Here is a 24,046-nt window from a genome sequence, read left to right as displayed (position 1 = left end):
GCTCGACGAGATTGCAGCCATGCAGTGAATCAGTGCTGCCCTCGGCTGGCCATTAAATGTAGGACACCCAATAAAGCCAATGGGGACAAAATAGTTCAGGGCAGGGGTAACCAATCTTTTTTGACCGAGAATCGACTTTTCAAGCAACCGACCTCCCTTGATCGACGCGCAACCGCACGCGCACGCATACCACGATGAGTAACAGCCATAAGAGCACCGAACACGAGCGAAACAGCAAAAATGAAATGAAGTGGATAAAAGAGCTTGTGAATTCGGAAAAAGGAATCAGTGACGACCCTAGTCGAGACCTGACGCGGCGTCATGGGACGCACTTTGGCAGCGTCTTCAGTGCAACAACGTAACTATAGTAGCTCACGTGTGTCGTTTACATTTTTTCTCCTGGCACTTCAAATTCCCATTCTTTGCTAATGCCATCGGTGAATTGTATATGAAACAGACTTTGAATGAGAAAAAAAGATATGACGACAGGTCTAATCGCAAGCAGCCAATGCAGACCGCTAACCGCAAACAACTTCCGGTGATGCACGTCACGCGCCGCCGTAGGTTAAAGGTGACTCGTTTTTATTTTTTTATGAAAGCGAAACTGAGCGGGCGCTTAGTGTGCACTAACACGCAAATATAAAATACTAATAACACGCACACAGACACACTTTTTTCTATTTTCCCCTAGATCGACTTGGGATCAGTTGATCGCAATCGACTGGTTGGGCACCCCTGTTTTAGGGGTTAAAAGCGGTAACTACAAAAGCATAAAATAACTTTTTTGAACATGAAAACCTAAATGAAAAATGTACCGTATGCAATACATTTCAATAAATGCATCCACAATAGAACAAGTATGAAAAAAATACAACAAAATATTTTTGGTGACTTTTCATGTGTACCGTGACGAAAGGCAATAATGATTTACTTCCCTGACGTTTCCTTTGTCAAAATTCAGTTAGCAGTGTTTTTAAAATCACTAATTTGAGAATAGCAAACATTGAGAATCACAACGTGAGTAAATTTAAAACTGACAACACCAGACACCGGTCTTAAATGTGCACTTTATTTTTATATAGAAAAAGACCTTATTTTGTCCACTTTTAGAGAACTGATTCCAGAGAGCGGCTCTCCACAGCTCTTTAATAAGTCTTTCCGGCATTCTAACAATCACACTTATCCTTCGCGTGCACGCACACGCGCACACACACACATTTATACTGAGAGTGATCGCAAACAGCCAAGCGTGATGAAGGGCAGGCCACAACTACAGAGTCATCCTCTCAGGAGAGTGAAGACCACTGCTTTGGTGACGCACACTTGGATTAAGACAAAACAAATAAAGGCAAATGACATCAACATCTCATACATGTCAGCACATTGAAAAAGATGGTTTAGTATTGTTTTTTTTAAAAATGACATTTAAGTAGCATAAAAGTTAAAACATCACAGACACGATTTTGTCATAAGCACAAGAATGTGTCACAGTAAAGCAGCAATCGCCTTCCTTGACCTCCTGCATGAAGCGTTACAGGAAAAAAAGCACCTTTGCAAAACACAGGATTTCCTCATTGTTATGCTTCCCAAGCCCCCTAAATACAGTACATCTGTGGACACACACACACACACACGCACACACGCACACACACACACACACTTATCAAGCTGCACCACGCAATATCATATTTCTCTTTAAACACTCTTTTCTTCATGTGACACATCTCTTGTTCAGAGGCGACGGTGCAAAAATCTGCTGTTACACTTGACGCATCAATACATACAGTATACTTCATCATTCATGTGAGCGATATTGAAAAATGTTGTAGGACTCACCATACACTGTACAACAGGCCTGCAGTTACACTCTAGACTAGACCTGGCCTGGTACCCTAGAACGGGTTGGATTTGCCAGACTTGTGGAAACATTAACAGCAACAGGACTGAGGTACCCTCTTGAACAGATCCAATGCTATGCTTTAGAACAGGTCGGGGAACTTTTCAGAACAAATAAGCCCCAACACTCTGGAGCAGGCCGAGGCTATATTCTAGAATTGGTTTAGCATAGTTTGGCGTACAGGCTCTGTGTAGGAACAAGTTTGTAAAACATGCCTCATGGTATTCTGTACAAGAGCCTTGGGGCTCTTGAAAAGTCCCAAAGCTGGCCACAGGGATCATTACAGAATATCAGAAGGGCCAGATAACCCTCTTGAACCAGTTGAGGTGTGACTCTAGAACGGTTAAAAAGTATTGTCACACTCCTGACACACTCCCGCAGATTTTATTTAGAATTCTAGGTCTGGCCAAGGATCACACTACAAATACACCCTCAAACAGAGTCAAACCTGTACTTGTGAAAAGGTTGGATTGAAAAGAAAAGATCACAGACTACCCAGTTAGAACAGGCCAGGAGTGACATCCTAGGACAGGACATTCACTCCAGAGCAGGCTGACATTTACTTGTCAGGCTTACAGGCATTTTGTTCAACTCTAGTACAGAACTGGAGCTACACTCAAGAGTCAAGCCTCTGGAACAGGTCCAGGTTACATTCTGGAACATAACCTTTGTCAGACTCAAGTTATGGTCGGAGTCTAAAGGGAAATTTAACATCTACGTATAGTAGTTCCAGTGTAAACTCTCGAGATTTGGTTTGAGGATAGGTCCTGATTTTATCCTCTAGAACAGGGGTGTCAAACTCGTTTTTGTCGCGGGCCACATTGCAGTTACGGTTTTCCCTTGGAGGGCCATTATGAATTTTGGGGAACCATATACCTGTATGTGTTCAATCACCGCCACATATTACATACACAGCGCACAACAAATTGATGGATAACTAGTGGAAGGTCAAGAATAATGACTGTCATTGTGGATTACATACATACAATTTGAAATTTTGGTTCAGACTTTAGCAAGCATCATGGAACATGACATGCTTGATTCGCTTTCGCGGGCCGCAGAAAATGATGTGGTGAACCAGATCTGGCCCCCGGGCCTTGACTTTGACACCTGTGTTCTAGAACATATCCACGGTTACATTCTAGAACATCTGGTTGGACAGTACAGCGTGGGTTTACGGTTAAACTAAAGAAGGGCCAGCAGGTAGTCGAATAAAAGGCGTACAACATGCTTGAGCAAGGTTAGGTGACAATTTACAGGCTGTGGAGTGAAAATCGAAAACAGGCCTGACATGACACACTCAAGGGAGAGTTTTAGGTTTGACTCTCGATAGAGATTATTAGAATTAGGGACGTTCAACACCACCTTTTTTTAAGAGCAATATCAGAATGAGTATTCACTCTGCTCACCAATAAAGGAGTTGCAATACCTCCAGTACTTTTGACATACAATTTCACTCAACACAATGACAACAAATTGAACAAAGACCTTTCTTTGACGCAAAGGAGGATTTGCTGATGTGTCAAACTGCTGTAGTGCTAACAACTGCTGAGGAGGACTTTACTGTACACGCACACACTCGCACATTGATATCGTTACTAGCATACCCCTACTTAGAATCATTCAAAGGACAGACATTACACTCTAGAGCAGGCCCACCAGAACAGGTCTAGTGTTAAAATAGGGCTACAACAGGGCTGCGGGTAATGTAATCTAGGGGTTGTTTGAGGACACACTGGAACAGGTCCAGCCGGGGAACAGGCCTATCATTGCTCTCTGCAGCCGGCAGAGCTTGCAGTCTAGACCAATCTTTTATTTCCCGAAGAAGAATACAGTACAAAGTGCAACGATGTCTGTCTGTCTGTTCAGAAGTGGTCCAGAGTGGCTAGCAGTGATCCGTATGTAAACATTACAAGATCACATTGGATTTAAGCAGCGTTGTGAACGTAATGTGGAAATCGGCGTAACAAACTACCATTCTAGCACAACTCCAGGTGGATGAAAGTTGACAATTTTCCAGTAGCACCTCAACCACAAGCGATCCATCACACAAAGATGTCATAATATCACAGGCGTTGCAACGACGACACAAAGATCGCGTTTGTGAAAGATGAGCAAAGGCCGGCGCAGACGAGCTCGGCGTGCGCGCAAACACCGGCGGCTCGGCCTCGCAATCACACAAACACTTATACAGTACACAAGAAAACAAGTATTTCCAGGATTATTAGGTCAGTTTATGCCATAATTTGGCTGGACTATAGCTCAGACACATCTGCTGCGATTCAAAGTGTTAGTGAAGTCACTCGCTTTTTCTCTGGGATGTCTCCGAAGTTAGCAAGCAGGACGTTCCCCTGCATTTTTTTTTTTGCATAAGGCTGTGTTTACTACCCCCAACACAATTCACAATGAAAGTCACGTGACTGCATATACCGTAACGTATGACTCCTGATCTCCATGTGCTCCAGCCTCTACAAATGCAACTGAGTTCGACGCGAAATGTTGTTTTATTTGTGCAAAATATCTGCAGGTAAGCTGGGCCTAAACGTCAGGAGGAAGAGGTTGCGTCGCCACCGCTGTCTCCGCACTTTCTTCGAGACACTCTTCACGATGGTGGAGCTTCGAATGATCACTTTGGAACCGGCTGCCTAAACAATCGTCTCCTGTTGCCTCCTGAACCTCCTCTTCTGTCGGCTCCAGGATGGTCGGCTCGATGGAGCTGAGTTGGTAGTAGTGGAGAGGGGCAGAGTCTCTGAGAAGGTCTGTGGGACTCTCCTCATCTTGGTTGATGCAGAGCACGGCGGTCCCGGTTGGGAAAGGCCCCTGCAGAAGAACCTCCTCCACCTGCGGCTCCTCTGCCCGCCTCTCCTGCTCCACGGCGCTCTGCAGGTGCAACACGGCGGTCTCATTCTCCCGCTCAAGGATGTCCTCCTCTGCCTCCAAGAGACATGCACGCACACCGCTCTCATCCGGGCCCGTTGATGCGGGGCAATTGGAGAACAGAGAGCACACAGGGTCCGACTCGGCGTACTTCTCCCCGGGCACTTGTAGCAGTACGCTCCTCTTCTCCAGGTCCAACTTCATGATAGTGTGCAGGTAGTGTGTCCGGACACGAAGAGGGTTGAACTCGACGCGGCCCGCTAAGTTGCCACAACCATCTCTGGAACATCCACATGGGAAGGACATTCTGTCCACCTGGAGGAGAAAACAGGTCTCGCGATGTATTATCTTTTGTCTTCAACCCCTCTTAAACTGGATTTACACGACAGGTCCGGGTTTACACAGAACACACGAACCGACACGTGCATGCAGAAGCCCAACTTGCGCATTCGGAACTCCACCAATGTCAACTGCAGGCAACAATGACACAGAACTAAACATCCTGGAGCCTATTCCAGTTAACTTCGGGTGAAAGGTGGACGACAGTCCGAACTGGTCACTTGTCAGTCGTAAGACATAGATAGACGAATAACCATTCACACCCACATCCACACCATCAGTGAGTGGGAACCGATACCACGCTGCCCGCTCACAAGTCAGGCGAGTGTACCACTACACCATCAGTGAATCAGAGCAAAACAATATTACATCATTAATATAAATATTAACCTCCTGGGTTTGACATAGGCCAATTGTGGCCATCTTGCGTTCTTTTTTTTGAAATATTTTTTAAGCTGCGTTAATGCAAATATTTCTCACGGGTGGAGACTTTTTTTTCCGAATTTTGTCATTTCCAACTCCAGCTCTTTCAATCGAGGCCCTATCGCGAGCACTTTTAAAGATTATTTACCATAATTTCCGAGTGTATAAGACACCGTCCTCCTGAAAACTCACCTTCAATATATTGTTTGTCTATGCTTTTGCTTTGGTTCAGATTCACAGCAAATGGTCGTTCACCTTTTTTATTGTACTGTTTGAAACAAACACAGGTGAATGTCAGCAATCCATGTATTTTGATGATTTCAAGTCTGCACTGTCAGCTGCCCAATATGAAGTGAATAATTTTCCATATTTGGAAGGGGCCTGATTCTGAAGTAAAGTTTGACTTAAATTAGTTGTTTATTTTCTATTTATACTTGGATGACGCATATCCCAGTTGTGCCACTTGAGAGCAAAAACAAATTGGAATTGTGTTACTTCAACAGTGCAGTATAAATCCAACTTCTTCCCATCAGCGACATCTTGACAGGACTGACAAAAACTTCAAATTCAAAACGTGACCATCCTACCTGGCACTTGATGCCAGCCTGGCTGCAGCCACAGTGTCGAGGGTCGCAGTACAGACGGCAGTCACAGCCACATTCTTCCCGGGATAGGCGGATGGCTCGCAGCTCCATTTTCTCCCGGGCGTCAATGCGAGCAATTCCGGAGGCTCGTAGAAGAGCTCTACGACGCTTAGTGGGCAGAGGCTGTAGAAAGAAGCAGTCGTCCACCTCCACGGCGTCCACGTCGAGGTCCTCGTCCGAAACGTCATCCAGAGTCAGCAGTTCGGCTTGGGCGCACTCTACTGTGCCGTTCCTGGTCAGCTGTGTATGACAATCAATCCAGCTAAAGTAAATAAAGTGTGGAGGAAAAACAAATATTGATACTGATGTGAAATGTGTGCCTTGGCTCGATAAAGGTTGGGAAAACACTGCTTGAGCAGATGCCTCCCCCTGAGAATCAACTGCTGAACCCCTCTGCCCGAAAAGTAGTTGCCGTAGGATTTCAGCCCTATTTTCTGTCTGTTCCTGAGCCTTTTTATGCTCCATTACAGAAACCCCTACGAGCTGTGGGGGCAGGAGGTGCTGCATCGAGGAGACTCAAAGGGTCACTCTCACATATACCAGTAGGATTCCTCAGTTGCACTGTCAAGGCTTTTTGCAGAAGAAAAGTAGATGCCAGGCAGCTTTTGAGCACACTTGCAACAGTTGGACTTCACAGGGTTCCCACTCTTCCACTTAATTTTTATTTATGGACCTTTTACGGACTTTTGAGGGCTAATTTAGCCCATTTTAAGGACTTTTTTTCCATTCAGCAAGGGAATCACATTGGATTTATTGCCCGCTCAGCAATATGTGGGCTGAACAGAAAGTCACATATCACTGAGCTGGTGTTCAAATCATTGCTGCCAAAGGAAGGGCACATCTTTATTTTAGGGGCAATCAGCTAACCCTTTATTTGACATACTATGTCACATTTTAATTTTCCTATTTTACAGGAAAACGAAAGAAACTTGAATTCATTCTCAAATAAAGTACACTAAGAAAAATTTAATTTTAGAAAATATAAAACTTCAATTCATTTTCAAATTCAAATATATTTTTAAGGATTTTAATTGATTTGAGAAGCGTTCCTTGACAATTAAGGACAATTAAGAACATAGTTTTACAACTTATTTTTTATGGATTTTTATTAACTTTAAGGACATGTCGGAACCCTGCTTTTATGAAGCTATCCCATGAGTTCTTCAACGTTTAATTGACCAATTTTACGGGGGCAAATAAAACAAATTTAACACAACAAAATAATATTCTGTAATGTACATGGTGGGTAGGGCTGATTAAAATTTAAAAAAAAAACGATGCAGACTGGTTTCTAATGTACCTAATTAAGTGGCCATTTCGAGGCTTGCATCAACATCTTACCTTCAGCTTGCGGGCATTGAGCTTTTCCTGCCGCAGGTGTTGGCGTAAGGTGTGTCGGTGACTGCTCTCCTGCTCCCGAGCAAACTCCCCCAGCGTGTAACGTCGGATGGACGAGTGGTTATGAGCCATGCCCAGCGAACTGCCCCCCTGGCTGGGTACGCTAGTGAAGCCCTGCCTCCGGGGGAAATAATACACTGTCACCGCGTCGAAACGCACCCGCTTGCCTCCCGGCGACAGTTTGTGTTGTCTGAGGATTGAGGTGGCTGGGGGACAAGAGACATTCAGTATGGAAGTGAATGCTTATTCGCTATATTTGCACTTTTTTTTCTTTTGTTCCTTACGAGTGAACTCTGTCCTGGAGGGGGGGTTGAGGCTGTCACAGCTGTCAGCACTGTCACTGCTTGAGATATCATCGTCAGAGTCTTTTGGTGTAGAAAAGAGAGAGCCGTTGTCCACCTCTTCATATCGTCGTTTGAGGCTGAGGGACGAGCCTGCCTCCATGGAAACTGTCTGAGGATACAGGGCAGCTCCAGTTATCACCAAGGCAATAATTATAATTCATTCATTCATCTTCCTAACCGTTTGATCCTCACTAGGGTCGCGGGGGGTGCTGGAGCCTATCCCAGCTGTCTCCGGGCAGTAGGCGGGGGACACCCTGAATCGGTTGCCAGCCAATCGCAGGGCACACAGATAATAATAAAAAAAAAAATAAAAACTCTCACAGAATCCATAAGGTTTTAGAGTGAAAAACTGGTAGAATCACAAACTGTAGCTAGATGTCTAGACAAGCGATGGGCCATTGAGCAAAATTTCCATAATCAACCATGGAGAATATTCATCCAGCCGTCGAGCCATTTGCAGCATATGAAAATGGCAAGTGAGCTGGAGTCGACCCTGGACTGGTTGTAGGCCAAACAAGCCATTCACACTCACACCTATGGGCAATTTAGAGAAAATTAATGAAGAGACCAATAGAAGATGACCAAACTTTTGTTTATCTGCAAAATATAAACAGTACTTTGAAAACAAAATTTCCCAAGTGAGGACTTGAATTTACAACAGATATTCAGTAATAGCAGTCGCTGACGGTGTTATACGAGGATCGGCAACACGTGGCTCCAGAGCGGCATGCGGCTCTTTAGCACCACCCTAGTGGCTCCCTGGAGCTTTTTCAAAAATGGAAAAAGATGGGGGAGGGAAATATATATATTTTTTTATATAGTTTCTGTAGGAGGAAAAACATGACACAAACATTCTCAACGTTTTCCAACGTTTACAATCGCCTGACTTGTGTGCGTGAGATCGGTTCCCACTCAGTGGCGGTGTGGATGTGGGTGTGAATGGTCGTTTGTGCCCATATGTGCCCTGTAAATTGTCTGGCGACCAGTTCAGGGTGCGGTCTTCCTTCCGCCCAAAGTCAGCTGGGACAGGCTCCAGCAATTCCCCGCAACCCTCTTCAGGATACGCGGTGTTCAAAATAGATGGATGGATTATATTCGGTAATATGATTTATCTGAACAAAATCAACAAATGACAGTAGACAGAAAGACAGAGGTAAAAGTAAGCTTTGTGTAACTGAACCTTTTTTTTTAAACTTTGGTTTTCAGACTAATTTTTTCTGAAAATATCGCTATGCCTATAAGCTAAAGTGGAATTGCATTTCAAGTTCAACTTCAGTGTTGACATGACAGCGCACCATTTAAACTCATGTAAAATCAAAGCAGAGAGTTAAATGATTATATTAAATGAAAATTATCCTTCCTTTAAAGTTCATCCTCGTGCTTTGATGAAGCATTTCAATTACCTTAAACCAGAATTGATGATTGACTGCGCATTTTGAACCAGGCCAAGTTTCACATTTCTTCACAAAGCCTTGAGATGGCGAGAGACAGCACAACTGTTACCGTGGTGACATAACCAGGATGTGAGGACGCCAAAGGGCCTACTTCAGTGGTCACCAAACTACGGCCCGCCTCCACATTTGGTCCGGCCCCCCTGAACAATACCAGAGTCTTTTGATTTATTTTTCATCTATTTATATTTGTATTTTAGCATAAAATGTGGCTTTTGCAATAAAATATTCGTTAGTTATGAACTATTTTCATGATTAACTATTAGCTAGTAACAATTTCCAAAACACATATAACGTGACATTTGCTCCATCCTTCAGCGGTCTGTGCCGTTATCTGGCAACCCCAGAAAAAAAAATCCTAAACCCGTCCCTCTCAAAGAGAACATAATCATGGCGAAAAGGTGAGGTAAGAGAAAAAAAAATAGTCGGAATACAGGGAATTTAACCCAAAATGGAGAAATGATTTTTTTTATAATGCAAAGAAAAGATTGTCTGTCTAATCTGTCAGTGGCGATGTTCAAAGAATACAATCTGCGGAGACACTATGAATTCTGTCGCAAAACAAGTATGATTTTTTTGCATGGGCAAATGAGAGCAGACAAACTGTCAACGCTAAAAAGAGGAACGTTAGCTCAGCAAAATACATTTGTACGCCAAGCTCAGCTGAACCAGCCATCTGTTCGGGCTGGCTTTCGGTTTGCTCAACTGATAGCAAGCAGCGGTAGGGAGAGTTTGTCAAGAAATGCATGAATGCTGTCGCGCAGGTGGTGTGTCCCGAGAAGAAAGACGTCTTTAATACCACGAGTGTATCAAAAACGTTATTTGATTTTGTGTGGGTTTCTGGGAAACAATACATTTTTACATCTAGGTACTGTACTCTTGCAGTCACACTTTTGCTGTTACAAACTGACCCCCCATCAGAGAAGCGAAAAGTTATGTGGCCCTCACAGGAAAAAGTTTGGGGACCACTGGCCTACTTCATCATCAGCCCATGAAGAAAAGAGGTTGGGCTCAAAAAGCATCCTAAAAAGACCGGTTTCTCTTATGTTGACTGAGATAATGCAGTGGGCAGAGCAAATACGGTATGCTATGCTGATGTTGACAATTACGCTTGTCAGAATTACCACACTACTGAACACATCATACTGCTTAAAGGGTCTGTCTCTCTCATGGTCTGAACATTGGCACTTTTTTAATAGCTCGGGCCTGCAAAATAATGCAAGGAAATAAAGGGGCGGGGGGACATAACTCTGAAGTAAATTGAGGGTTTTCCGCAGATTTTAGAACACCCACATTTAAGTCGAAAACCAGCTCATTGTTTCCTTGTTATTTTCTCGTGAAAGTTGAAATTTTGCGTAGCACCTCGGGCTCGGCTATGGGACGCACGCCTTCCTTCTTGCGCAGAAATCGGGCCACCCTAAACTGGTTACCAGCCAATCGCAAGGTACACACAGATGTAGACAAACAATCATTCAGACTCACAATCACACCCAGGGACAATTTAGGGCGTTCCATTAACCTGCCATTCATGTTTTTGGAATGTTGGCGGAAAACAGAGTACGCAGAGAAAAGCCACACGGGCACGGAGAAAACATGCAAACTCCACACAGAAAGTCTGGAGCCGGAATCTAACCTTGCACCCCTGCAATGTGAGGAGGACGTGCTAAACATTCGACTCCCGTGGCGCCCCATTTTATTTACTTGTTTGTTTGTTTATTTATATAGTGTCATAAGTATGGTCCACGAAAGTTAAAAAGCCACATATTTGTTTCCATTATTGTTGTCATCCATTCTGATTTATGACTTACTGACTTATCTTTACGTCACACTTGTTTTGGTGGAATTTTGTGAAGTTGTCATAGTGAATGCTTAGAAGACCGCAAGTCGAAGCACCAACTTAGTAAGCCAACGACACTAAAAGAAGTAAATAAATAACCTTAATAACCTGTATTAACTCTGCGGTCTTTGCAAATTTGTGGTTGCATCAGTATCACTGCACAACTGGACACTTTATATTATTTAATGATGATATTTGTGTTTATGTATTGTCTTAAATGTACATTTTGTCATGGTGACCTATCTGTAGTGGTACCAGAGTGGCTGCAACTACTGGGCAAAGTCCCTGATCATATTTGGCCAATTAAGAGGATTATGAAATCTCATGGCTGCGTCACAATGACAATACCAACAGCCCCTTGAGCATACTACAGTTCCTGACTGAGAAGAACATCACTGTGTTGGAGCAATCTCCCTACTCGCCCGACCAGGCTCATTGGTGGGGGGGAATGACGACGTCGATGGGCCTTTTTTTGAGGATGTGGATGACACAAAGATGTTAAAGAATCCTTCCAGGAGTGCATAAAGGTGTAGCAGAGAAGACTGGGACCTCCGCAGATTACTTCAAAGGGGAAAGCTTGTAGTAGCTTGGATCTGATATATTTTGTGACACCAGCCTTGGATTTTTTTCTGGAACACCTTATATATAAAAATGGTTTTATGATGGCGACAGTTGACCTTGGAGTGGGTTATTTCTGTTTTGATCATTTCCTATGGGAACAAATCTGATGTCAACCAGCATTTTTGAACAGAACATGTCCCACTGGAGAGCTTCCGGGGTATTAAGTTTTGGCCTTCCCATCAATCTACTAATGGTTACTGACAGGCGCAAATCATAAAGAGCTTTTACCAGGAAATTACGGTGTATGCCTACTTGAAGAAACTGCAGAGCATTTAATCTGACCAAATATAAATAGGGGATGTTGGGCCATCAGTTTGAGCAATGTTGCATCTCCTGCTTGATGCTGTTATTTTTAACTAGCAAACCAAATAAAGCGACCTTGTATTGCAGCAACTTTACCGCATTTAAATCGTCTGGAGAAGCTGTCTGGATGTGTGCAGTAATCATTCATTGGATTTGGAAGTGGATCGTCTTCTGTCAACCTTTTCCATCCAATTAGAAGCTCAAAGTAAAAAAAAAATCTATCAGTTGGAAATACGGATTGCCTATTTGTACGTAATTTTCTTTGTGTGGCTTGTCAACAAAATACGTAACTGTAGAATAGAGATTAATAACCAATTAATAAAGGATGAATAGTAGAGATAGAAGCTGCTGATGACGGTGCAGTTTACAGAATCTTAAACAGGAGCATCACTGAGCTCTGTAGCTCGAACAGGCACTCGATTTACGAGAGCACTTAGTGATTGTATCGATATGCAAAAATAGTTTTCACGTCCACACTGCAGGGGTGTTAGACACGCTCACAATGACAAAGTGGCTTTTTTTTCTTACCTGGTTCACAAACGAGGAACTTGAATGCAATCAGCTCGTTGCTCTTGTCTGTTGTTCTCTGTTCATTGATTATGTTAAACACCCTGTTAAAACGCCTTTTTGGTGCGGGAACCAGCAGCGATGCCTTTGCAAGTGATTGTCTATGCGTACCACTTCTTCAGTGGCTGGAGGAGGCTACTGGCGATCTATGCTCATTGTTCTGAAGAACGGGGGGAAGGAGGGCACCGCAGTCAACTTAACATGTAGTTTAAAAAGAACATCAAGGGGGCCTTCACGTTACCAGTGCGCTTTATGAAGATACTGCTTTTTAAATCTTCCTGTTCTTGACGAGGGCTTTTAAAATGGAGAAGCCCGCTGACATCTTTAGCCGCCCTTCCTCGCTCGCCACCTCTACAACATCCTCACCCGGCCGGGAGCGGTCCGCAGGGCCGAGCTGAGTCTTCTCGCTCGTCGCGCGGTTGCGGTGTCAATGTCACGGCCGTCTTTGCGGCGAGAAGACGGGCTTGGAGTCTATTTCGCCCCGCAACCGGTCCCGGCCCCGGTGTCGAGAGCGTAACAATGGCAGGCCGAAATTCCTCCCGGCGGACTGATATATGTACTGTCAGTGACGTCATATGGAGCTTCTGCGCCAATGGATGCCGGGAAAATTAGTGTGTAGTGGATACGTCTTATTTTGTTTGTTTGTTCATCTTTTTTCATTGAAATTGGCAATTAAAAATGGGAGTAAAATGAACAAGTGTCTGGCCGGATGAATTCAAAAAGTTGAAATGGAAAAACAGGCCACTGACAATTTCCTTATGGATCAAATAAGCCTGCAGTAAACCTTATATTACTTCAAAGTCACGACAGCAACTGTACCTATAGATACGTACAACACGTAACTCAATATAGTGCATTTGCTCAAATAGTGCAGAAGAGCATGTTAATTTCCTACACTGCAGGGTACTAGATGTTTATTTGAGCGAGTTGTGTTTAATAGGAGGACTTCTAGTACAAAAATATGTCATGATGGTTTGAACAGTGATTTCCGTTTTTGGGTGGCATATTTACCCGAATGGATGTACATTTAAAACCTAATCTTGTTACAACTATCATCAGATTTCTCAAATCGGTGTCGCAGGGCATTTAAGTGCAAATAGGACCACATACAACAATAACTGACAAAGGTATTTATTGTTGATTTTTTTTTAAAGAAAATCTGTTTATTTTTGCTGGTATTTAATACACAACGTGGTGAATTGTAACATGGATGTGCGCATCAATGCTGACGAGATGGAAGAATATGTAAAACATCAAATTGAAAGCAAAGACTAAACGTAAAAACTCTCCCCCCATGACTTTGGTGTGCCCCATTTTACCTGTACTGTGACCATTTGGATGGATACAAATAAAGACTTTAAAAATGCTGAAAGTAATGGGGGCTTTGTTAGGAAACTGCTTGAACATAAAAATCTATTTAAATATAATGTTGAAGAAAGTCTACTTAAAATGCTTTTTGTGCTGAATAACTCGATCATTTGCACGCATTTTAGTCACTATTTAGAGAATCTGAATTAGTGCAACTACTAGCTAGTAGATGCTAGAAATGTTAATAGCTGGATTCCATTTCCCCTTGAAATTCCTGAAAGAATTGGCTGTTAGTTGGTCTTTCAACTCAATCCCAGTCTGGCACAGTGTATTCACTTCGGACTGATTTGAGTTCCAGTTAAGGATTTTTTGTTTTGTTTTGTTAAAAGAAAGAAAATTGTGATTCTGAGGCGCCAACCTTTAGCACATCAGATGCGGCAGTCACACCAGCCAAACTCATTCCGGAGACATACGGAAAGGAGGAAGAAAAAGGCAGTCACGTTGGGGAGAGAACGGCATGTTGAGAACCGGAGCTACACTTTGTCACCGGGGTAACAGAGTCACTCCCTCCCAAGTAAGAAATGAAGAGGACAGGTGGTTCATGTTCTGCCGAGCAGCCTCAAGAGGCTTCCTGCGGTGTCTTCATGTGATCCGGGAGAGCGTAAGGTGGGTGAAGCTGGATAGAAGAAAGGGCCGACTGGATCTGGTTCACTTCAAGATGATGTGGTAGCCGTCATTTGAGTCGTCTGCAACAAAACCAATGACAGTCACAGGACGAAAGAGAAAAAAACGGAACTGAGAAAATATTGACAGGTCAAATACCTTTCATCGTATCCAGAACAAAACAAACTTCATCTTGGAAATTCTGAATCATCTAAAAAAATAATAAAATACAAGAAGAGAGAGAAATGTTCAAAATGCAGAAGGGCAGGTAGATTACTCACGTGTCACAGCAAGTGCACCAACGCATGCAGGCAGATAACAAAAGAAACTAATGAATGCAAATACTTCCAAATACTGTCCATAGGGCACCACTTTCATCAACCATCATTCAGGATTTTGAATGAGGGCAGATTGGGAACAAATCAGGACACATCTACTGGCAATGCGACCTTTAAATCTTGTGTCAAAAAATAGAACTCTCCTGCCTTTGATTGAATGGCACAGACGGTGGCTAAAGCAGCCAAAGATTAAATGTGTTCATATTTGTACCCTCTATTGCACTTTTTAAAAGGCGCCTGTTATGGAATAGAGAGTTTTTAATCGTTTGGATATAAATAGTGGGGTCTTTCTCTCTCCAATGAAGTGCGGAAATTAACATTTGACTATTTAAAAGGTAAGTTGCTCGACTTGGAAAAATACAGTTACAATAATATGTTCTTCACACTCCCACTAGTTGAAACTCAGTGTTCTGATTCATATTGCATTTGTGGAATTACGCAGCAAAATCCACCCGTTTTTATCCATCTGATAGGGCAGCCATCACAGTTGCTCAGGTCTCCCGACCAATCACATCACATGACCGAATTTAGAAAACAAATGAACAAATGATTGTTTGTTTTCATCTTTGTACATATTCTGTTGATTACTTTTCTATTACATAGGACAGATGGTGGGAGGGAGTAGCTAAGGTAAAAAATAAATAAAAATCTAATACATTGTCACCGCTTGTCCAAATATTCCGATGATTAACTGCACAGCTTTGTCAAAGCAAGACGCTTACTTATGTTGAATATATGACACAAGATGGCTGACGTAGCTATCTGACAAGATCAAATCAGTACATTTGTAGCCGTCTATTTAGCAGAAATTGTTCAGCGGATTGTTTATTTATACCAGGTCAAAGAAAGAAGAGTTTAGAATATCTGACACGTGGTGGACGACAGTGAACAGCCAGGAGCTCACCTCATCACTGACGAGCACGTGGATGCCAGTCGGGCCCTGTTTGAAGATCTGGTTGATCTGTCGGGGCGAGATGTTGAAAAGCTGAGCGATCTTCTCGGTCAGCTCGGTAGCAGTTAGCTCCTCCAGGTAGATTGCATGATATACTGCAAGCAGGATATACAAACCGCGTCAAGCAATAATTCTTTCTAGGAATACACAACATACAGTGGAAATACATGCTGTCTTTGGTAAAGGACTGTCTGATACAACAAACAAGCAGGATAAATTGTCAAATCATCTTTAAGAGTCTTTCATTCTCAAATTCGGAAAAATCTTAAAATTCCCATCGAAAGCCCCTACGTTCTTACTGCACTTTCTTTTTTTTTTACAGTCGGAAACAATGTAATGTGCACTGACTAAAGAAAGTGATGTTTGCAGCATCTCCATTCTCATGTTTGATCTGCTGATCGCGGGCCTGCTGCGATTCCTGGCACACGTAGATGGTTAACCTGGGACAGACCACCCTGTGCGCAACACATACAGCAGAACAATTAAAAGGCCCATTTTCCGTTACCTCCGTTCTCCCAATTACTGAGCGCAAGACTGCCACGGGGTCTAAATGTGCTCACCGGCCCTTTAGTGCATTGAAAAGTCGTATGCCGTCTGCTGGGCCACAGATCTGAATGACATCCTCCCTGGTCAGCTTCAACAGGTCTGCCCCTGGTGATTACAAATCAAAACTTAATATACTAAAAACGGGTCAGTAAACTCGATGACTATTTTGATGGTTGTGGACTATTTGGAGCTCATTTGTTTTCCACACAACACAATTCTTGCTGCGATCCACAGCGGTCAATGAGTTTGTACCTGAGAAGTTGGTGAAGAGACGAGAGAAGGGCGAGAAGCGGTTTCGGAGAAGCCACTGTTGTGCATCTTGTGGCGTCGCCGCAGGTAACAAATTCTTAAAAGAGAAATAAAGTCACTTTATCAGCCTCAACAAGTAAACGGACATCTTTTTTTTCACGCCACCAACCCCCAAAGAAATCACTCACTGTATGTTGCCCAATAAACATTTATCACTTCTTAATCAACCATCTTGTCAATATTATTTATTCCTTCATTGTATATTTTTTATGCACGCCACACACTAAAGGATGAAAGCGCTAATGGTGACTGCACCCATGAACTGAGTTTTATTACTTTGCTCGGGACACTTAGAGAGCAGTCAGTGTGCAGCGGAATTCAAATTGCCACTCTTATTATTTCCCTCGACACTGCATTTGTCTCTCTCATATCTGAATGAATAATGCAAAATATATTATGCAGGAAGTGGACAAGTTTGCAATTTGGTGCTTCTATCAAACATCTACAGCAGGTTGGCAGGTGTAAAGGAAACTTTATTACCGGTATTTGTATAATTTATCACACTGCTTTGTATTTTCATGATGGTAGATTATTTTCATGTTAGCCAACATTACATTTGCTAACCTTGAACCTATTGTTTTTCGCTTGCTCTTTCCTATACTTGTGTTTGGTTCATCTATTCGGTGATCTCTGCGTGACCCGGAAGATGGCGCGATACATCTATTTAAACAACTTGTGTTTTTACGGTACTGGACAGTCAAACTCCGCGATTCGCGGGGGAGAGGGACCAATCCAGGCCAAAAATTGCGAAAATCCACATATAAGTGACACCACTTAGGAAAAAAAATTATCTTTTGTGGGCCACATTTTATTATCTTGGTATATTCCTTTTGCCGATCCAAACGGGTGTCACGTAAACAGCCCAATCGGAATAGCCAAGCTGCATCCAGTCTGCGCATGCTCTGTTAAGGTCAATGCACTGCGACATTGTCAGATACGCACTTGAAAGCGGCACAAACGAGCTCTTCTGCGTCGGGAGAACTTGTTTTTTAGTAATTGTGATTCATTTTGAATCAATATGTTGCTTTAACAAAAGTGTTCATCACAACTACTGTGCTAAACAGATGAATGAACTCCATCTTGACAAATCGCGTCACATCGCCGATCTTGATTAACGAGGCAAACAAACAGGAGATCAGAAAAGATCACATAACATGTAAAAAAAAAAAGTGTCCCAGGATCATCATTCGGAATGATTTTAATAGGAAATCCAAAAAGAAAGTCTCCATGTAAACCCGGCTAGTGTTGATCCACGTGAGCTAAATTCCTGCACCCTTTCATGTGCTATATTTTTAATATTTCTCTCTTACACATTTTGAAGAGAAGTGGAACTGCAATTATTTTAATGCTTTAATCAAGACGCATGTATTTATCCTGGCAATGCTCTCACGTCACTTGAACTTACGTCAGCTACTTGAACAACAGGCTCAGGCTGGTGATTTGGTGATCCATTTCTAAAAAAAAGGATAAAAAAACATTGCAAAGAGTGTGTTAGGAAATAAGAAGGGGCCACGGGGCACGAGATGGCGCCAAGAAGACTTTTCACCCTTCTGTGACTGTGAAACTGTTCTGTGTGCTGTTGAAACCCGGTGATGGGGAGTTGTTGGTGTAGGTGACCTCGGGCCAGGGGGAACACTGTCAAGAGTCCAAAGGTTCTGTTAATGCATCAAGTGGGCCTGTTGTGCATTGTGGGGCCAAGGCAGCTGGTCCAACAGAACAAGGAAGGTTAAGGAGGCATTTAGGGAGTTGTTCACAGACTTAAGATTTCCTGTTCAGAGATGACTTGACAAGAGAATTACTAAAGTGGTTTATTCGCTACATTTTGCAAATAGCTGACTCGGAACAAGAGGTGAGTACACAGAGCACTCATTGGAATCATTTTGGCAACAACAATACTCCCATTACATTTGATCAGGACACATTTCTGTGCCGCTCTAAATAAAGCTTTGATTTATTTTCGTGAAGATCAAAACAAGGTTATTAATACACTAACCTCTGTGAGGATCGTAGTTTCATACGAGGGCTGATATTTTTCCTTCTCCTGTGGTGCCCTCTTCTCCATCTTTTCCCTGTCGGTCTTCTGCTTTCTGTCCGCACCTTTAGGCTGAAGGAGGTGACAATCGAGTCACTGACCTGACTGCACATCCACGTAAACCGGCAAACAAGTGAATTTTGTCTCATCGGGGTTCTCGTCATTCTACTCATCACCTTGAAAACTTTGACCTGGCAGGAGGCGGAGTGGAGGTGCTCAGTATACTCGCTGCTCTCGTTCTCTTTGAAGGTGTCGATCTGGATGCGGAAGGGAACCCCCTTTTCCCCGCCGTGTTTGCGCATGGTAAATTCTGTGCTGATGCAGTGAACCTTGAAAACCAGACAGACGATTTGATGCAGAAATGAGACATAAGCGTGACAAATCATTACACTTAGTTGTGTACAGTCAATTGCCACGTTAACTGCCATTGAACTTGACTAGCGCTGTCCTGAGTTGTTCAACACATCCAGATGTACAATCATCAAGGTTCATGAATTTATATCTCAACTTTTTTTTTTCCCGTAGAGCACTCCGATTTAACAATTGACCTGAATAATCTTCCTTTATGTCAGGGGTGTCAAATTCATTTTTATCGTGGGCCTCATTTTAGTTACCGTTTCCCTTGGAGGGCCATTATAACTGAAGCCCGCCCCCCCCCAAAAAAACCAATAATAACTGTTTATTCAACTATTGTTTAAGTTACTGAACTGAGATTCAGATTCAGAAAACTTTATTTATCCCCGTGGGGCAATTAGAGTGGTTTGGTGACAAGAAAATGCTTATAATGTGTCTCTTATTTATTACATAAGAACATTTTAAATTTTGGTAGACATTGTAGCAAGCATCATGGAAGTTGACAAGTTTGATTTTGCTTTCACGGGCCACATCAAGCCCCCAGGCCTTGAGTTTGACAACTGCGCCATATGTCAAGGTCATCTTTATTGTCAAATATGCTTGATGCAGCACAGGTGAAATATGTGTTGCAACAATATCAAGAAGAGGGAGTCAATCAGGGCGCTCATGCTACCTGGATAAAAACTGAGGTTCTTTTTGACGGTTCCCAGAGGAACTCCACAGTGTTAAGCTGAGTAGGGTTAGCCCGTGGGTCGATCATGCCAACTGACATGGGGATATCTGCAACAGATCAATGCACAACAGGCTTTTAACCAAACGCAATACTTTATCCGCTGTGATTGCAAATATTAGCCGGTAGTTTCAAAACAACAGTGAGTGTGGAAATACTTTGTACCAATGTCCTAAGTTTCTGTTTCACTGGCTCAAAGCTTATGTTAATGGTTGCTCTTTTTTTAACATCTAAAAATGCTCAGCGTTTCCCAAAGGAAATGAACAATCTGTTCCAATAACACCGCAGTCGGCAACAGCAACCGTCAATGAGCCTTCTACCTTTCTAAGACACTCACCCAGGTCCAGAATGCGATCCCCGGGCCTGTTCCAGCGCCAGCCCTCCAGCTGCTGGTGCTCCGTGTATTGAAGTCGGCGGTCGTGAAACACCACGCGAATGATGCTCTGTGTATGAGAGACATTTGCATTACGACGGAGATTCGCGTAAAATGTTGCTGAAAAGGTGGGAAAAGGAATTCAGTGATTAAGGAAAACTATTTTAATTTGTCCAGCTCCCAATGACGTAATAGTCACCCTCAAAAACAAATCTTGACGAAAGTTTGTTTATCATAATCTAAGATTACAAAGCCATCAAATGATTTGGACCAGAGAAAGTGAAAAAAGATAAAAAAAATAATGCCACATTTCCATCAGTATATCAATCTAGTCTTTTTTTTGAAGTCGTTTTAGGCAAACATAAGTTTTGATAAGCTAAAAATAACAAACATCAAATAAATTGTACACAGGCGCCTTAGTATAACACACCTTAACCATTTTACCAGAGATTTCCGGAAGTTCACCAATTTTTCGATTATCAAGCATGATAATTTCATAGGACTGCCCTGTAATGACAAGTACACAGGGTATTAATAACACATGGTCAACAAAGAAAACCACTGCACTTTCTGATTTTAACTACTTCAGGGAGACATCCAATGTCTGAAACCATCTATTATGTGACATTGGTTGACTTCCAAATTGCTCAATTTCAAAACCCTGAAAGGAATTTGTTTGGTCCACATATGGAATCATCTTGTGTTGGAGAGATGCACATCCCTAGTCTTAAGTCATAATGCTTCCAGTAGTTACCGTAAGTTTGTTATCAGCTGTATGGTACAATTACTTTGTGGAAAATGAATAAGCGATTTAGATTTTTTTTAACTAACGCAAAATGCAATGATACTATGTTGAAAGTATTTTAAATGAAGATTTAATCAACAAACAAATGAAGAGCTTGGAGCGCGAACATTTTGCCTGTCATTTGGAGAACTGTTAGTCTCCTGAGAGTTGCCAAATGTTTTTGTGTGACTTTGCTTTGAAGTGACTTTGCTTTTTCTTTCATGAAACTTTGGCTTCAGTGCAAATTCCACCACCCTGGGCAACAACGGAGATTCTACTGTTATCCAACAAACTGGAGCTATCAGTCAGACTTTGTGGTGATTCAGCACTTTACAAATCGGAGTTACCATTATGTAATGTAATGTATTAACTACAACGGCTGATACCCATGTGCTGACCTTGATTGAGGTAGGTGAGTGTTTCATCATGCAGTTTAACAGCTGGCGAGGTAGCGGCACACAGAACATACTGGAAGGGTAGGACCTTGTTGTCAGTGTCCGGAGTTAAGTTGGACTCCTCCTGTTTGAAGATGGGCAGGGCGAGTACATCGCTACAAGTCAGACAAACACACAACAACTGTTAGTACATTTTCAGGAGTGCAACGAATTCAAGCGTGCAACCTTTTATTCCCTATGGGACATTCCCTACTGCAGTTCATTAATCAAAATCAAGCCGACGCTAGCAAATACCAAAATATCCAGGCACCTCTCTTCTCAACACAGCAATTTACAATCCAAACAGTAGATCGTGAAGCAGAGCAGCTTGACAATGAAACGGAGGGCAGAATATGTCTCTGTAAGATGAGGCCAGACTAGCTTTATCTATATAGCGCATTTCAGACACAAGCTGCTTCACATAATTAAAGAATTCAATATTTTAAAGTATTTCCAAACGAAACAGTGACACATTTAAAAAGAAAGGGAAAAAAGGGGTGGGGGGTGCAGCAAGTTCCTTAAATTTCAGGGCTGCAGACTAACTAGATTTAGGGGCACACACTGTAAATTGACGTGCAAAGTTCATTTTCCCTATATTACTCATAAATTGGCTGAACTGTGGAGCAGAAATGTGTCAGCAGCAAAACACATTCAAGAATTGTAACTATGAAAAAGAATCAGTAAATATACTGGTTGCACTGGTGCAAGTAAATTAAAATTGTTTTTGCACTCTATTTAAGTGGCAAAATCCCACCATTAAGGGCAGTCTGGAGTACTGTGCGACGAACTGGGCAACAATGATACCATGCACACCAACCACACCGTAATTTTTTTGCAAGATCACATAATATATCCAAGCATTGTGATTGGCCGTAACTGTCTGTGCCGGTGCAACGCCATTCACTTGAAGGGTCGGAATGGCAGCCAAGCTAGTTCCGGATGGTTCGCAAGTGATAAATAGTTGCACAACCATGCACATGCCGCAGCACAACTTAATGTTTAGTGCCTCCCGGTCACGTTGCCTCGTGTGTGGCTGGCTTTAAGGACACGTCCATTGACAACCTCATCGTCCAATGACAAAGTGATTGGCATCCCCAGAAATATTATTGTGACAACAGTTATGACTGCATAATAACAGTTGTAGGATCAATGTCCTGTTGAGTTAATACAGCTTCAGTACCTCATGCTGTATGCGCCAGCTCCGAGCTCCTGACCGATGCCCGACAGGCTGGCATCAAAGTCCTGGACCAGACCGGACTCAATGACTTCATCGGAGAGTGGCAACTTCAGAGCCCATGCCATGATGACTGTGTGTAAATCTCAATGGGGTTCGGTCCTGATAGCGCCTTCGATCAAGTTTCAACCTTCGGCGAAGAACACTAAATTAAATTTCCACATAACTGTAGAAATTATTTTTGTAAAGAGGAAAGAATAGGTAATCATGGCGAAAAAGAAAAGTTCGAACGGGAATATTAGTGGTGCATTGAACTTTCGCCCAGGTGGAAAACAATGCATCACACAAAACTGTTAGCCACTTAGCAAATTATTTTAATTTTACCGGTTTCGGGGTCTGCCCGGGTTACCTTACAGCGAAGCGGAGCGCAGCTGCTTGCTAATAGTGCGAGGTTATCATGCCATCATGTCGTGTGCCGTCGCTTCGGTACTAAAATAAACATGTCGAGCTCGTCATGCTAACCAGCTAGCAACAGCGATCCTGACAATTAGTGCTCCTCGGCCGAAGCTCCCTACATGAGGTCTCGCGGCAAAATTACATAATTCACAAGAAGCATTTCTTTAACCGTGAATGAGCCAAAATGGTCGAATTTTATGTTCCTTTTGTTTATTTATCTAGCTTGGGAAACGGAACTGCCGTAATTTCCGTGCATGGCTCTTCTTCGTTATTTAAGCACAATGCTGCTGCCTATCGACAAGGAAACATTTTTTAAAAAAAAAACATTTCCGCACAAGAAAGATCCTGTGTGGAGTTTGCAAGGTCTATCTGTACTTGCGTATATTTTCTCCGGATTCTTTCTACATTCTTAAAACGTGCATGCTAAATTCACTGAAGTTTCAACATTTTTCATTGGGATGAATATGCGTGTGAATGATTATTTGACGACATGTTTTTTATCAGTTAATTTACCTTATTAGAATTAAAAGAAGAACTATTTTATTGGGTATTGGTATGTTTATTTATTTTTTGCTAGAATTTTGCTTTTACCCCACCTAATTTGTTAATTATAATGTCTTTCTTAGCATTGCTTTATTAAATTATCTCATTAAACTATGTTAGAATTTTATTAATTACAATCAATAACAGAGCATTAACACGCAATATTCTATTTTAAATAATATTTTACACAATTTAACTTCTTTTAACCACATCTACAGAAGATGTGGCCCATCTGTCTGGTTGAAAAATCAAACGTGGTACTCGAGCAAGTTTTTCTGCACCTGCTCCAGTCATAATCAATCCAAATAAAACCATCACCTCCACAGAGATCAAATGGCACAAACCTGAA

General features: G+C 42.4%; 2 protein-coding genes across 7 annotated transcripts; both read right to left on the bottom strand.

The window, feature by feature from the left end:
• Window positions 1–1,053: 1,053 nt before the first annotated feature.
• csrnp2 (cysteine-serine-rich nuclear protein 2) lies at window positions 1,054–13,270 on the bottom strand. The gene is made up of 6 exons (XM_052059495.1): window positions 12,663–13,270; window positions 8,799–9,034; window positions 7,863–8,027; window positions 7,522–7,784; window positions 6,124–6,420; window positions 1,054–5,089 (listed from the first exon to the last, which is right to left on the bottom strand). Exons 3-6 carry the CDS (start codon window positions 8,020–8,022, stop codon window positions 4,436–4,438), a joined length of 1,374 nt encoding a protein of 457 aa, XP_051915455.1. The 5' UTR covers window positions 8,023–8,027; window positions 8,799–9,034; window positions 12,663–13,270; the 3' UTR covers window positions 1,054–4,435.
• Window positions 13,271–13,816: 546 nt separating this feature from the next.
• tfcp2 (transcription factor CP2) lies at window positions 13,817–23,444 on the bottom strand. Of its 6 annotated transcripts, none has more exons than XM_052059488.1 (16): window positions 23,083–23,443; window positions 22,705–22,903; window positions 21,489–21,640; window positions 20,737–20,813; window positions 20,271–20,376; window positions 19,877–19,983; window positions 19,026–19,178; window positions 18,811–18,921; window positions 18,364–18,452; window positions 18,223–18,271; window positions 16,761–16,854; window positions 16,523–16,613; window positions 16,311–16,417; window positions 15,915–16,057; window positions 14,832–14,883; window positions 13,817–14,755 (listed from the first exon to the last, which is right to left on the bottom strand). In XM_052059488.1, the coding sequence occupies exons 2-16, from the start codon at window positions 22,824–22,826 to the stop codon at window positions 14,718–14,720; spliced, it is 1,491 nt and encodes a 496-aa protein (XP_051915448.1). In that variant the 5' UTR covers window positions 22,827–22,903; window positions 23,083–23,443; the 3' UTR covers window positions 13,817–14,717. The 6 variants fall into 6 exon arrangements, with proteins under 6 accessions (XP_051915448.1, XP_051915447.1, XP_051915449.1 ...); XM_052059487.1 differs by having other exon boundaries at window positions 22,705–22,888; XM_052059489.1 differs by having other exon boundaries at window positions 22,705–22,888; window positions 23,108–23,443.
• Between the last annotated feature and the right edge of the window lie 602 nt (window positions 23,445–24,046).

The sequence above is a fragment of the Hippocampus zosterae genome, chromosome 2 (genome assembly GCF_025434085.1).
Source record: "Hippocampus zosterae strain Florida chromosome 2, ASM2543408v3, whole genome shotgun sequence".
NCBI classification, from domain to species: domain Eukaryota; kingdom Metazoa; phylum Chordata; class Actinopteri; order Syngnathiformes; family Syngnathidae; genus Hippocampus; species Hippocampus zosterae.
This window is presented reverse-complemented; position numbering and strand designations above follow the sequence as displayed.

Coding starts and splice junctions, on each gene's coding strand:
- csrnp2 (XM_052059495.1), bottom strand. CDS start 8,022: ATGGAGGCAGGCTCGTCCCTCAGCCTCAAACGACGATATGAAGAGGTG. Junction 6,421..7,521: donor TCAATGCCCGCAAGCTGAAG/GTAAGATGTTGA, acceptor TGTCATACACAG/CTGACCAGGAACGGCACAGT. Junction 5,090..6,123: donor AGGCTGGCATCAAGTGCCAG/GTAGGATGGTCA, acceptor TTTCTCCTCCAG/GTGGACAGAATGTCCTTCCC.
- tfcp2 (XM_052059486.1), bottom strand. CDS start 22,826: ATGGCATGGGCTCTGAAGTTGCCACTCTCCGATGAAGTCATTGAGTCC. Junction 20,814..21,488: donor ACTCACCTACCTCAATCAAG/GTCAGCACATGG, acceptor TTGTCATTACAG/GGCAGTCCTATGAAATTATC. Junction 16,058..16,310: donor TGCAAACATCACTTTCTTTA/GTCAGTGCACAT, acceptor TCCTGCTTGCAG/TATATCATGCAATCTACCTG.